We start from the raw sequence: 14,433 nt of genomic DNA on the forward strand, positions 1-14,433 counted from the left end.
TGTTGGGGAGTTCCAGGATTTTGACAGCGACATTGAAGGATTGGTGATAAAATTCAAAGTCAGAAAGGCATGTGATTGGAAGAAAAATTGAAGGTGGTAGTGTTCCCAAGTGTCTGCTGTCTTTGTCCTTCTTGATATAGTTTTGAAAGATGATGAAGAAGCTTTAGCAAGTTGCTGTGGTGCATCTGTAGATGGTGCACACTGCTTGCCACTGCATACTAGTAATGGCCGAAGTGAATCTTTGTGGTCGAAGGTGGTGATGAAGAGGGGAGTAAAAATACCAACAAAAGAGTCACATCACTTCATGAAGAATACACGGCATTTTATTATTCACAGTTAATGTCTACCTACCAAATGCATTGAGAATCAAGGGATAAGTACACAGGCCTTTCCATTTTAACATTGATTTTTAATATATACATGAAATGTCTGCAAGGCTTATGATATACACCAATTCAAAAAAGTAAACAATCAAATGGTCCAGGTGCCAAACGCTCTTCCACACAGTTCAATAGATTAGGTGACAGTGTGCAGAGGAAAGCTCAAACTCGCTCATCTCATCATTTCTAAGCATTTTCTCTGTGTAAGGCAGAACTTAAACAAAAGAAAACTGGACTCCAAGAACCAAAACACCATTTCTGAACAAACTGCAGTGCAGTCAAACCTCCTGGCAGCCAGTACTGCCTGAACCCTGACACCAAAGGATGGCTGGCTCCCCAGCCAGTGATCAGATGTCTGACTAGTTGGTAGGGCAGCTCCAAGCATTCACCCTCCTTCCCATACACAGTTCTCCAGTGCGGCAATCAGTCAACCGTCTGTATCTGCTGCTCTGTAACCCGAACTTTTCCCACTCCACAAACTGTGACCGGCAGTAAGAGTATCTTACCAAATGTTGCGAGAATCTATCACTATATAACACTGGGATACAGTATTGGTGGGCACACCGGGGAATACAGCCAATTTGCTGGTGCTTGAAGGATTTGAAGGGAAGAGTTTAGATCACACAAAGTGCTTTATGCAATATTGAAGTATATTGACTGATGAGCAATTTCCCTTCTCCCTGGATATTTGTAGCAGACTCCACTAACCAAGACCAGATTGTTGAATGTTGCGTTGGACAAAGTTCAGGCAGCTAAAAAATTAAATATTCACATGCACAGAACTCTGTTTAACATCAGTGTTTGTATTTCCACCATTGGTTAGAATGCTTGGTAAAACCCATTTCAAGTTACAGGCTGGGGAACAGAACTCTTGCTATTATAGACACACAGTGCCGGCATTAATCACTCTCAGATAGCCATATCAGATGCAGCATTGGATTGTGAGGACGTTTTATGGATAATTTTCTGTATCAAGTCACATTGCCCAAAGTCTGTTGCGACTTTGCATCCTTTCAGGATCAGTTTCAGGACAATCTGAACCCAATTCCCCAAAGTGAAAAGACAGAATAATAGACCCACTCCATGGATTTAATGCACAGCTGTTATTAGTCAGGTCCAAGCGTATCACAACACTGGCGCTCAGACTGAATCACCCAGGACTCGACCAGTGGTTTCAGTCCCACTCACCACTACTGGGACTCGACCTATAAACAATGCCAACTGTTGTGTGTGCTTCCACACATTATGTTTGAGAAGCGGTATCATGTCCACTCCCAATTCCCTGCTGAATGGTACAGCAATCGCCACCTCCCTTCAAGAACAAACAATATGCTGACCACATGAAGGTGCACGTGCAAGAGACCAGGCTGGTGCTCAGCCAGGTGTCTTCTTGCCCATGCATGCTGTTTCTAGCTGGGCACATCAGCAAAACTGAACAGAAATTGAACTGCAATAAACAGACAATCTGCAATTCATTACATACCAATGTCAATGAACGACATTGTTTACAGGGGTGGCAAGCAACATATACAACAGTTAACCACACAGGAACCCACGTTATATTGTACCAGGACATGGATGGGAAGTTGGCTTTCGTTACCACCAATCTTGCTTTGAGGTCAGTATCAATGAGCATCCAGCCCTCACTGTCTTTGGTGAATTCTGTTAGCCTCTTGGCACTGTGAATTGTTAACCATCTGCAGAAGGTTCTGAGGAATCTGTCTCCATCATTAGCTTCTTGATCTGAAGACTTCAGATATCAATCATCACCCTGTGTCAGCGTGGAGATGCATTTACCATTAATAATCCTATCTGGATGGGCTGAAGAGCCATAGCCGTACCCTGTAGGTACTAACTTCCACCTGTTTCTTATTCACAGTGGATATTGACAGCAGTGGTGCCAGGCTTGTACTGAGACACAACTCTGGCCAATGCTTTTTCTCTGGGCTGGAACATTCTGGTACTGATCTATCCTACAATCCTGACCTTTCTATCCACATTTCTTGCACATGTTCATGTTGAAAGCTTGACACCAGTTCCTGTGATCCATTGCCAACACAGGCATTTGGCTGAAACATGTTAAACGACTGAATTGCCCATTTCTCCTGGCCATCACCCCACCACGGCAAGATACTCCTCTGCTGCCAGGCATTCACCCAGTTGGCAATTGCGAGGCTGCCAGAATCAGATGCTGGATGGTTGCTGGCATCCTGAATCTATGGTCACTGGTGTGGTGAAGCTTGGACACCACACTACCTGGACGGAGGAAGTGAATTGTGCAGACAGTCAAGAACATCCAAGGCCCCAGAACAGCACAATTGCAAATCACGATGCTTTTGGCAAAGTGTAACTGGGTTGGGGTCACCAATGCAAGCAGTGGTAAAAGACATCGTATCCATGGAACTACAGCAACTGACCAGGCCTGAACAGCAACAACTTGTCACTGTGGTTCAGTTCCAACTATAACCTGCATGATCCATCAGAGAGGCATGGGCCCACTTTCACTTAAAGCAAATAAGCCAAAGAAATTGATTAATTATTAGAGTGCTCAGCTGTGATAGAAACCAGCAACATAGGCTGGGGAGTTTAGGAAAAGCAGTGGATTGCCTTAAACATGTTTCACTAATTAGAATATCTCAGTTACGTCATCAGATAATGTTCAGTTCAAAATAAAAATCAAACTCCCATAGTCCAGGATGTGCAGGGTGAAACAGCGCACGTAACAGCATCTCACTGCTGCTTCATATCAATACATATCTGGCTGGACTGAGTAAAAAAAAACTGCTAGAACGTGACTGATAATGGAGAAAAGAGTACTGGTCACCGGGCCTCAGCGTCGCAAACATGTCCACAGCGAGGACACACAACAGGAATTCCGTGAGAGGCTGAGGAGTCATCCCCATTGCTGCCTTCAGAATGCACTTACACAGCCCTGTTCCAGTGCTACCAAGGATCTGACTCACCAGCACATCCCTGACACAACAGAGTTAATCCACAAGAGCGGTTCTGTCACTCAATCAGAGCCCTAATTTGCAATAGGAAACAAAGAGGACAGAGGGCCGCCTGGCGGCAAACGAGCACAGAATACAAAAACCAGCTCTGGATTCTCCTTGTCCAATCTGACATTCAAATCCTATCACCCAGCATGGGATAGATGTCCAGTGGTTCCTCAGTGTGAATGCCCATCTCTGAACTAACCACAGCTCACATCTAGCGAGGTGAATTGGAGATAAGTTACCAGCCAGGGTCTGCATTGGTATCGAACAAAAACAAACAGAAAATTAAAAGGCACTATGAAGAGAAAATTCAGAAAGTGCTCAGCCACACACCTTTTAGACCATAAGAAGCCCAACCTTCAGTATAAGCTCCTAGAACATGCTGTTGATAAAAGCCCTCAAGTTATTCTGTAAAATTACAAGTCATCTTGACAATTTATACATGATTCCGATAGCTGCTAGCTGCTAAAGGAAACTTTAGGTTTATTTCCAAGGACAAGCTAAATTAACATAATTTATACAAAAACAAGAGAGGAGAAAAATAAAGCAGGAATTCTGAGTCCGAAACACACAAGGCCGAGAATGATTTTTTTTCCTTTTAAAAAGACCCAAGGCAAGGACTGTTACTAATCTCTAGTCTGTGTTACATCTCTGATAAGATTATCCAATATTTGCATAGAAAAAAAATCATTTAAATTCTACAACAGGATAAAAGGAATGGAATTATAACCCATGCACAGACTGACAGGGGGAGAAGAAGAAGAGGGGTTGGGTTGGGAGAAGCAGCTGCAGAAACCGAGTGGTAAAACCACTCATTTTCTGTTCCCCTTCCCATAGAATTGGTTTTGGCGCTCTAGTTTGAAGTTCCATACAGACTGCGGAGTTCACGGAGGAGCCGCGACTGCTTTCAGGTGTTAACACTGCTGTCCATCAGATGTTCCTGTTGACTGGGGTGACGTAATTGCGAGGAAACATGCCCGACTGCCCGTGGCAACTGCCCTTCCACCAGTTGGGGTCTGAGTTGTCGAGAACCTGGATGAAGTCACCGCGACGGAATCCGAGTTCACCTTCCTCCTGGGGGTCAAAGTCGAAGAGTGCCTGCACGTACGTGGGTTGCTGTTAGAAACAGAGACACAGTTAACCAGACGGGCAGGATGTGTTTCAGCCCAGACAGCTATCTCAGGTATGTTGAGAAGGAAAGGTTGTGCCTGAGAGTTACTCTTGCACCCAACTCTGTGATTTGAGATCCCCACTTCTCTTGTGGGCCACTGGGACCCACAGTGAAGGAAGTCAAAGGGGCCAAACTTCTGTCAAGCCAAGAGCCTGGCGGATACCAGGCTCTACCACTCTCTAGCACACAATACACTATACCTCCAAACCCTTCCAGAACAACCACTCCTGTTGAAGCCAGCAGCTTTCAGTTGGTAGTTACTGGGGAGAGAAAAGCAGCTCCAAATCCTTGGAGTCACTTGAGAAAGGAATTCTTTTTCACAATGCATTATTGTGTTCAAAATAATGAGAGATGTTAGCAATGAATACTTCCAGGGTAGGCACAGCATGGATTAGATGCAGAGTAAAGCTCCTTCTACAAATTCCATTCAACAATTCTGGGGCCGGTACAACACTGATTGGCTATAAAGTTCCCTCCATACTACCCAATCAAACACTCCACATTGACAATGTTAGGTCAAACACTTGCAGCGCAGGAAGAGCTCCCTGTATAAACTGTTCCATCAAATGCTCTCAGGTACAGCAAGGAGTTCCCTGGTGCTTTAGAAGTACTCAGAAGCACGCTCCCTACTGGGCCAATGTAACATTTTGCATTTCTCACCAGTTATCCCTTGTGCACTGATGGCTGGAACTGAACTGGGAGTGCCAAAACCAATTACATGTAGTACTCAAAGTCCGGACTGGATCTAAAGCCAGGTACCAGAGGTGAAAATTGTCTTAATGGAGAAAGGGACACAGACAAAGTGGTTTAGGGAGGAAATTCCTGAGCTTTGGGCCCAGTCAGCTGAATGCTTGGCTGCCAATGGTGAAAGATTAAAATAGGGGATTGTCCAAGAGGTCAGAACCGGGGGAGATCGCGGGGGATTTGAGATCTGGAGGAGCTGATAGTTAGGGATGGATTTGAACACAAGAATGAAATGTTAAAATAATTGCATTACATTTCCTCATCCTCCTCTCTAAGTCAGACATATCCTAAATCTCACTTCAAAATCCTTGTTTCAACTATCCCAGGAACAGAAGCTAGCGTACAAGTGTTCAGGATTTCACTTCACCCTCCATTCAGGATTTCACTTCACCCTCCATTCAGTACACTCTGAGGGTATGATAATCTCCACTTTGGTACAAATTCCTCACATTTTACTCCTTTCCCTCTGAAAGGTAAAACGCTACAATTTTCTTGGGTGGATTGGCCATGTACCTTAGAAATATTTTTGTTACAACTGTGAGGACAGCAGGAAAGCTCATTAGATGGGCAAGTGATGCTTTGTGGTTGCAAATGTCGCTCAGAGCCCACTATTGCTGTGGTTATTGTTTGTAGGCCGTAATTGTGAGCCATCACGAGGGTTCTTATGACTGAGCCGCATGCCTGACCTCAAAGTCTGATGTACTCCTCCTCCATCTTAGCTTCTTAATTCCCAGCTTCATAATGCTCAGCCTTTGGGACAGTCTGACCCGAGGAGCCAAAAGTCCACACTAGGCAATTGAAGACACAGTTGACCATCTCACCAGCTTAACCAAAGAGCCCATTCCATTGTCAATATTGACAAACTGCTGAAGCTAGGGGCAGGACTGGGGGGGGGGGGGGGGGGGGGAACGACAGAATTAAATTGATGAAGCTGAAAGGCAGTGCAGTTGTCTTCTCACCTGTGGAACCTGTTCAATATCACGCAGGAAGATCTGTTGGTTTCGTGACACAGATGTGGATCTGTGATAGTCCACCAGTTCATTCAGAGAGTTAAACTTTACTACCCACAGGAAGTACTTCCCTGCTCCATCACGCAGTACTTTAAAATGCTGCACATCATTCCCAAACCTGCAACAAACATAGAAAAGGCATTTAACACAGTAATTTCACAATTCAAACCACATTCAGATCTTTAGTCCTTTTCTGCTCCTCTCTCAAAGGTACAGCTGCATCCAGGTGGACTGGCCACCCTTCAGCACCAGGCCAAGTGGCAAAGCTTCACACAGGAGATGGCAGCTGCAAGGCTATTTAACCATGGGGAGCATCACAACTGTCCTCACCTGGTCTGTAGGCACTCCACTCCCTAGAAGTTGCTGGGTTTGATCAGCCCTTAGCCAAGGAGCACTGAGCCCAATGTAGCTCCTTTCACTGCTGTTCCAGCTTGTGTTTCATTGTTCAATCCCCTTAGTATTGGGGCTTTTATCTCAGATAAATTCTGCACTTAAACATTTTCATGTAGGCCATACAGCTGCCAGTACTGTTCTCACAGTTAGGGGGCAGCAGTGAGCTGCAGTTAGAAACTACAGGCCTAATATTCAAACCTACATGCCCAGATTTGTCTGCAGAAATAAGAGGTTAAAATTCCTCCAATTTGTGTAGTCAGCTTGCAGATTTGAGACTGCAATGCTCCTGATTCTGCAGGTTGTCGAAGGGGAGTCACAATGAAGCAGGCTGTAAGAGGAGCTCCATTTTAGCCGCAGAATACTATGAATGATTCAAACGCTCAAATTTGGGGGGAGGGGGAGTTTGGTTCGGAAGAGACACCTTCAGCTTTTTAAAATGAAATGAAAGACAAAACACCAGGACAACTGTATTTATAGAACATAGAAAGCCACAGCACAAACAGGCCCTTCGGCCCACAGGTTGCGCCGATCACATCCCCACCTCTAGGCCTATCTATAGCCCTCAATCCCATTAAATCCCATGTACTCATCCAGAAGTCTCTTAAAAGACCCCAACGAGTTTGCCTCCACCACCACCGACGTCAGCCGATTCCACTCACCCACCACCCTCTGAGTGAAAAACTTACCCCTGACATCTCCTCTGTACCTACCCCCCAGCACCTTAAACCTGTGTCCTCTCGTAGCAACCATTTCAGCCCTTGGAAATAGCCTCTGAGAGTCTACCCTATCCAGACCTCTCAACATCTTGTAAACCTCTATCAGGTCACCTCTCATCCTTCGTCTCTCCAGGGAGAAGAGACCAAGCTCCCTCAACCTATCCTCATAAGGCATGCCCCCCAATCCAGGCAACATCCTTGTAAATCTCCTCTGCACCCTTTCAATGGCTTCAACATCTTTCCTGTAATGAGGTGACCAGAACTGCGCGCAGTACTCCAAGTGGGGTCTAACCAGGGTCCTATAAAGCTGCAGCATTATCTCCCGACTCCTAAACTCAATCCCTCGATTAATGAAGGCCAGTATGCCGTACGCCTTCTTGACCGCATCCTCCACCTGCGAGGCCGATTTAAGAGTCCTATGGACCCGGACCCCAAGGTCCTTCTGATCCTCTACACTGCTAAGAATGGTACCCTTCATATTATATTGCTGCTTCATCCCATTGGATCTGCCAAAATGGATCACCACACACTTATCCGGGTTGAAGTCCATCTGCCACTTCTCCGCCCAGTCTTGCATTCTATCTATGTCTCGCTGCAACTTCTGACATCCCTCCAAACTATCCACAACACCACCTACCTTGGTGTCGTCAGCAAACTTACCAACCCATCCCTCCACTTCCTCATCCAGGTCATTTATGAAAATGACAAACAGCAAGGGTCCCAGAACAGATCCCTGGGGCACTCCACTGGTCACTGACCGCCATGCAGAGAAAGACCCCTCCACAGCCACTCTCTGCCTTCTGCAGGCAAGCCAGTTCTGGATCCACAAGGCAACAGCCCCTTGGATCCCATGCCCTCTCACTTTCTCAAGAAGTCTTGCATGGGGGACTTTATCGAACGCCTTGCTGAAGTCCATATAGACCACATCCACCGCTCTTCCTTCGTCAATGTGTTTGGTCACATTTTCAAAGAACTCAACCAGGCTCGTAAGGCACGATCTGCCCTTGACAAAGCCGTGCTGACTACTTTTGATCATACTAAACTTCTCTAGATGATCATAAATCCTGTCTCTCAGGATCCTCTCCATCAACTTACCAACCACTGAGGTTAGACTCACCGGTCGGTAATTTCCCGGGCTGTCCCTGTTCCCTTTCTTGAATATAGGGACCACATCTGCAATCCTCCGGAACCTCTCCCGTCTCCATCGACGATGCAAAGATCATCGCCAAAGGCTCCGCAATCTCCTCCCTCGCCTCCCACAGTAACCTGGGGTACATCCCATCCGGTCCCGGCGACTTACCAACCTTGATGCCATTCAATAGTTCCAACACATCCTCTTTCTTTATGTCCACATGCTCGATCCTTTCTGTCCACCGCAAACCAGCAGTACAACCACCCAGATCCCTTTCCACCGTGAATACCGAGGTAAAGTATTCATTAAGCAGCTCCGCCATTTCTAACGGTTCCGCACAAACTTTTCCCCCTTCACCTTTTAAGGGTCCTATGCCTTCACATCTCATCCTTTTACTCTTGACATATTTGTAGAAAGCCTTTTTTGCCCCACTTCCGTACACATGAAAAAAAGCTTTGGCCCCAGAAAGCTGGCTCTCTGCACACAGAATCTTGCAGACAGGCTGAGGCCGTCTCATCCATCATGTACCGCTTGCTAATTGACTCCAAAACCATGTCCCTGCGAAAGGCCGAGTGTCCCAGGACTTGATTTGATTTGTCACGTGTATTGGGATACAGTGAAAAGTATTGTTTCTTGCGCGTTATACAGACAAAGCATACCGTACGTAGAGAAGGAAACGAGAGAGTGCAGAATGTAGTGTTACAGTCATAGCTAGGCTGTAGAGAAAGATCAACTTAATGTGAGTTAAGTCCATTCAAAAGTCTGATGGCAACAGGGAAGAAGCTGTTCTCGAGTCGGTTGGCACATGTCCTCAGACTTTTGTAACTTTTTCCCCGATGGTAGAAGGTGGAAGAGGAAATGCCCAGAGTGTGTGGAGTCCTTAATTATGGTGGCTGCTTTGCCGAGGCAGTGGGAAGTGTAGACAGAATCAATGGACGGGAGGCTGGTTTGTGAGATGGATTGGGCTTTGTTTGGCTTGGGCTGCTTCCCAATGCGCGTAAGGAACTGTTACCCACCCTGAGAGTGAAAACCCACAGGGTATATTTAGGAGCTGTAATTAGGAGACTTCACTTCTTTCAAGTGTTGTCACAGAATTGTCCCATACCCAGCTAAACCTAACTGCTTCTGCCAAGCAAATCCAAATTCTCTCTTTAATCAGATAGCTGCATGTGATGAGAGAGCAGAATCCCATTATACCAAATCCAGTCCCACTGAAAATGCTCCAATCCATTTTCACATTTTTATTCAATAAGCACTCAGAATGAGAGCAGCTGCCCCTTTGCACAGCTATGAATTAATGCATAAAAGCCAAGAGGCTGTTTCCCCGGTTGGAGAGTCCAGAACTTGGTTGCATAGTCTAAGGATAAGGGACCTGCCATTTAGGGCTGAGATGGAGAGAGATGTCTTCCCTCAGAATTGTGAATCTCGAACAAAGAGAGTTATCGATGCTCAATCAGTAAATTCAAGATCGAGATCAGGTGACTGGGTTGGATATGGCAGGTAGTTGGCATGGAGATAGATGATCAGATAAAGTGGTATTGAGACACGAAGCAGACACAGGGGCTAAGTGTTTAAGTTGTTAGGAGACATTGTGCAGATGAGTGTGCCTGCGGTGCGGTGTGGGAAGGAGGGGGAAATCTCTTCCTGGACCCTTGCTACCTGCTGGTACTCACTTGACTGAGAGTGAGAAGTCTCCAGGTGCACTTTCACTTTCCCGGATCAGGAAGGCTCCATCGTGCCTCTGCTTGCTGAGTAGCTCCTCTGCTTTTGCTCTGGAGATTTTCCCAAAGAACCATCTGGAAAAAGGAAACAGTGACAAGTTATTTGGTGCCCAGTCCAGTGGTAAATGCCACGCTGGGAGGTGCAGGTACTCGCATGCCTCTCACCAAAATTATCGCAATTAAGTATATTTATACTGCAATCTTAATATAGCAAAACACACCAGGTGCTTCAGAGGCACAACTGAGAGAAAATAATTGGCTAAGAATGGAGACATTGAGATAGGTGGCCAGCAGCTTGAGGTTTTAAAGAACAATTTAAATAGGAAGAGAGGGAAGTAGAGGGATTCAGAGATTCAAATGGAGTACTTAATGTCCAGACAGGTGAAGGCACTGGAAATCCAAGAGGATTACATCTACAGGACACACTACAGCACTCGCCAAGCATCCTTTGACAGCACCTTCCAAATCCACAATCATTACCACCTAGAAGGAAAAGGACAGCAAACACATGGATGTACCATCAAGTTCCCATCACACTCTGCATAATCGCAAAACGTTGGTTTGCAGGTGCAGCAGGTAATTAAGGCGGCAAATGGAATTTTGTCCTTCATTGCTAGAGGGATGGAGTTTAAAAACAGGGAGGATATGATGCAGCTGTATAAAGTGCTGGTGAGGCCACACCGAGTACTGTGTACAGTTTTGGTCTCCTTACTTGAGAAAGGACATATTGGCAGTGGAAGGGTTGCAGAGGAGTTTCACTAGGTTGATTCCAGAGTTGAGAGGGTTGGCTTATGAGGAGAGACTGAGTAGACTGGGACTATACTCATTGGAATTTAGAAGAATGAGGGGAGATCTTATAGAAACATAAAATTATGAAGGGAATAGATAAGATAGAAGCAGGGAGGTTGTTTCCACTGGCGGGTGAAACTAGAACTAGGGGACATAGCCTCAAAATAAGGGGGAGCAGATTTAGGACAGAGTTGAGGAGGAACTTCTTCACCCAAAAGGTTGTGAATCTGTGGAATTCCCTGCCCAGTGAAGCAGTTGAGGCTACCTCACTGAATGTTTTTAAGGCAAAGGTAAGAGGAGGCGATGGCCTCGTGGTCTTATCGCTCGACTATTAATGCAGAAACCCAGATAATGTTCTGGGGACCTGGGTTCGAAACCCACCATGGCAGGTGGTGGAATTTGAATTCAAATAAAAAATACCTGGAACTAAGAGTCTACTGATGACCATGAAACCATTGTCGATTGTCGGAAAAACCCATCTGGTTCACTAATGTCCTTTAGGGAAGAAAATCTGCTGTCCTTACCTGGTCTGGCTACATGTGACTCCAGAGCCACAGCAATGTGGTTGACTCTTAACTGCCCTCTGAAATGGCCCAGCAAGCCACTCAGTTGTAACAATCGCTACAAAGTCTCAACAAAGAAATGAAACAGGACGGACCACTTGGCATTGACCTAGGCACCGGAGAAGACAACGGCAAAACAAACAGCCCTGCCCACCCTGCAAAGTCCCCCTGACTAACATCTGGGGGATAGTGCCAAAATTGGGAGAGCTGTCTCTCAGACTAGTCAAGCAACAGCCTGACATAGTCATTCTCACGGAATCATATCTTACACATAACACTCCAGACACCACCATTACCATCCCTGGATATGTCTTGTCCCACCAGCAGGACAGACCCAGCAGAGGTGGTGGCACAGTGTATACAGTTGGGAGGGAGTTGCCCTAGGAGTCCTTAACATTGACTCCGGACTCCATGAAGTCTCATGGCTTCGGGTTAAACATGGGCAAGGAAACCTCTTACTGGTTACCACGTACCGTCCTCCTTCGGCTGATGAATCAGTATTCCTCCATGTTGAACAACACGGAGGAAGCACTGAGGGTGGCAAGGGCGCAAAATGTACTCTGGGTGGGAGATTTCAATGTCCACCACCAAGAGTGGCTCGGCAGCAGCACTACTGATCAAGCTGGTCGGATCCTAAAGGATATATCTGCTAGACTGGGTCTATAGCAGATGAAGGAACCAACAAGAGGAAAAAATATACTTGACCTCATTCTTACCATTCTGCTGGCTGCAGATGCATCTGTCCATGACAGTATCGCTAAGAGTGACCACCGCACAGTCCTTGTGGAAACAAAGTCCCGCTTTCACATTGAGAATAACCTCCATCGTGTTGTGTGGCACTATAACCGTGCTAAATGGGACAGACTTCGAACCGATCTAGCAACACAAGACTGGGCATCCATGAGGCGCTGTGGTCCATCAACAGCAGCGGAATTGTACTCCAGCACAATCTGCAACCTCATGGCCTGGCATATCCCCCACTCAATCATTACCATCAAGCCAGGGGATCAACCCCGGTTCAATGGAGACTGCAGGAGAGCATGCGAGGAGTAGCACCAGGCATAGCTAAAAATGAGATGCCAACCTGGTGAAGCTACCAAACAGGACTACTTGCATGCCAAACGGCAAAGAAATCAAGCGATAGACAGAGCTAAACGATCCCACAACCGACAGATCAGATCCAAGTTCTGCAGTCCTTCCACATCCAGTCGAGAATGGTGGTGGACAATTAAACTACTCACTGGAGGAGGAGGCTCCACAAATATCCCCATCCTAAATGATAGAGGAGCCCAGCACATCAGTGCAAAAGATAAGACTGAAGTATTCACAGCAATCTTCAGCCAGAAGTGCCAAGTGGATGATCCATCTCAGCCTCCTCCAGTGGTCCCCAGCATCTCAGACGCCAGTCTCCCGCCAATTCGATTCACTGCACGTGACATCAAGAAACGGGTGGAGGCACTGGATTTTGCATAGGCAATGGGCTCCGATAACTTTCCGGCAATAGTACTGAAGACTTGTGCCCCAGAACTTGCCACTTCCCCTAGTCAAGCTCTTTCAGTACAGTTACAACAGTGGCATCTACCCAACAACGTGGAAAATTGCCCAGGTGTGTCCTGTACACAAAATGCAGGACAAATCCAACCCGATCAATTACCGCCCAATCTGTCGACTCTCGATCATCAGTAAATTGATGGAAGGGGTCATCAACAGTGCTATCAAGCAGCACCTGCTCAGCAATAACCTGCTCAGTGACGCCCAGTTTGGGTTTCGCCAGGGTCACTCAGCTCCTGACCTCATTACAGCCTTGGTTCAAACATAGACAAAAGAGCTGAATTCCAGAGGTGAGGTGAGAGTGACAGCCCTTGACTTCAAGGATGTATTCGACTGAGTGTGGCATCAAGCAGCCCGAGCGAAACTGGAATCAATGGGTGTCAGGGACAAACTCTCTGCTCGTTGGAGTCATACCTGGCACATAGGAAGATGGTTGTGGTTGCGGAGGGTCAGTCATCTCAACTCCAGGACATCTCTGCAGGAGTTCCTCAGGGTAGTGTCCTAGACCCAACAATCTTCAGCTGCTTCATCAATGACCTTCCCTCCATCATAAGGTCAGAAGGGGGGACGGGGTCGCTGATAATTGCACAACGTTAAGTATCATTCACGACTCCTCAGATACTGAAGCAGTCCATGTTCAAATGCAACAAGATCTGGACAATATCCAGGCTTGGGCAGACAAGTGGCAAGTAACATTCGCGCCACACAAATGCCAGGCAATGACCATCACCAATAAGAGACACACTAATCACCGCTATTTGACATTCAATGGTGTAACCATCACTGAATCCCCCACTGTCAACATCCTTGGGGTTACCATTGACCAGAAACTCAACTGGACTCACCACATAAACACAGTGGCTACAAGAGCAGGTCAGAGGCTAGGAATACTGCAGCGAGTAACTCACCTTCTGACTCCCCAAAGCCTATCCACCATCTACAAGGCACAAGTCAGGAGTGTGATGGAATACTCCCCACTTGCCTGGATGGGTGCAGCTCCAACAACACTCAAGAAGCTCAACACCATCCAGGACAAAGCAGCCCGCTTGATTGGCACATCTACAAACTTTCAATCCCTCCACCACCGACACTCTAGTAACAGCAGTGTGTGCTATCTACAAGATGCACTGCAGCAATTCACCAAAGATCCTTAGACAGCGCCTTCCAAACCCACGACCACTTCCATCTAGAAGGGCAAAGGCAGCAGATAAATGGGAACACCGCCACCTGCAAGTTCCCCTCCAAGCCACTCACCATCCTGACTTGG

At 46.5% G+C, this 14,433-nt stretch overlaps 1 protein-coding gene across 1 annotated transcript in view; it reads right to left on the bottom strand.

Annotated features, from left to right (window-relative positions):
- Positions 1-307: 307 nt before the first annotated feature.
- Positions 308-14,433, bottom strand: part of LOC144501477 (growth factor receptor-bound protein 2) — a 198,591-nt gene continuing 184,465 nt past the window's right edge. Inside the window, exons 3-5 of the mRNA XM_078225262.1 lie at positions 10,216-10,338; positions 6,251-6,419; positions 308-4,492 (exon numbers count right to left, since the gene is read on the bottom strand). Of these exons, the coding sequence (XP_078081388.1) occupies positions 4,307-4,492; positions 6,251-6,419; positions 10,216-10,338 (478 nt within the window). The 3' untranslated portion in view covers positions 308-4,306. The remainder of the gene's footprint in view (positions 4,493-6,250; positions 6,420-10,215; positions 10,339-14,433) is intronic.

The sequence above is a fragment of the Mustelus asterias genome, chromosome 12 (genome assembly GCF_964213995.1).
Source record: "Mustelus asterias chromosome 12, sMusAst1.hap1.1, whole genome shotgun sequence".
NCBI lineage: Eukaryota > Metazoa > Chordata > Chondrichthyes > Carcharhiniformes > Triakidae > Mustelus > Mustelus asterias.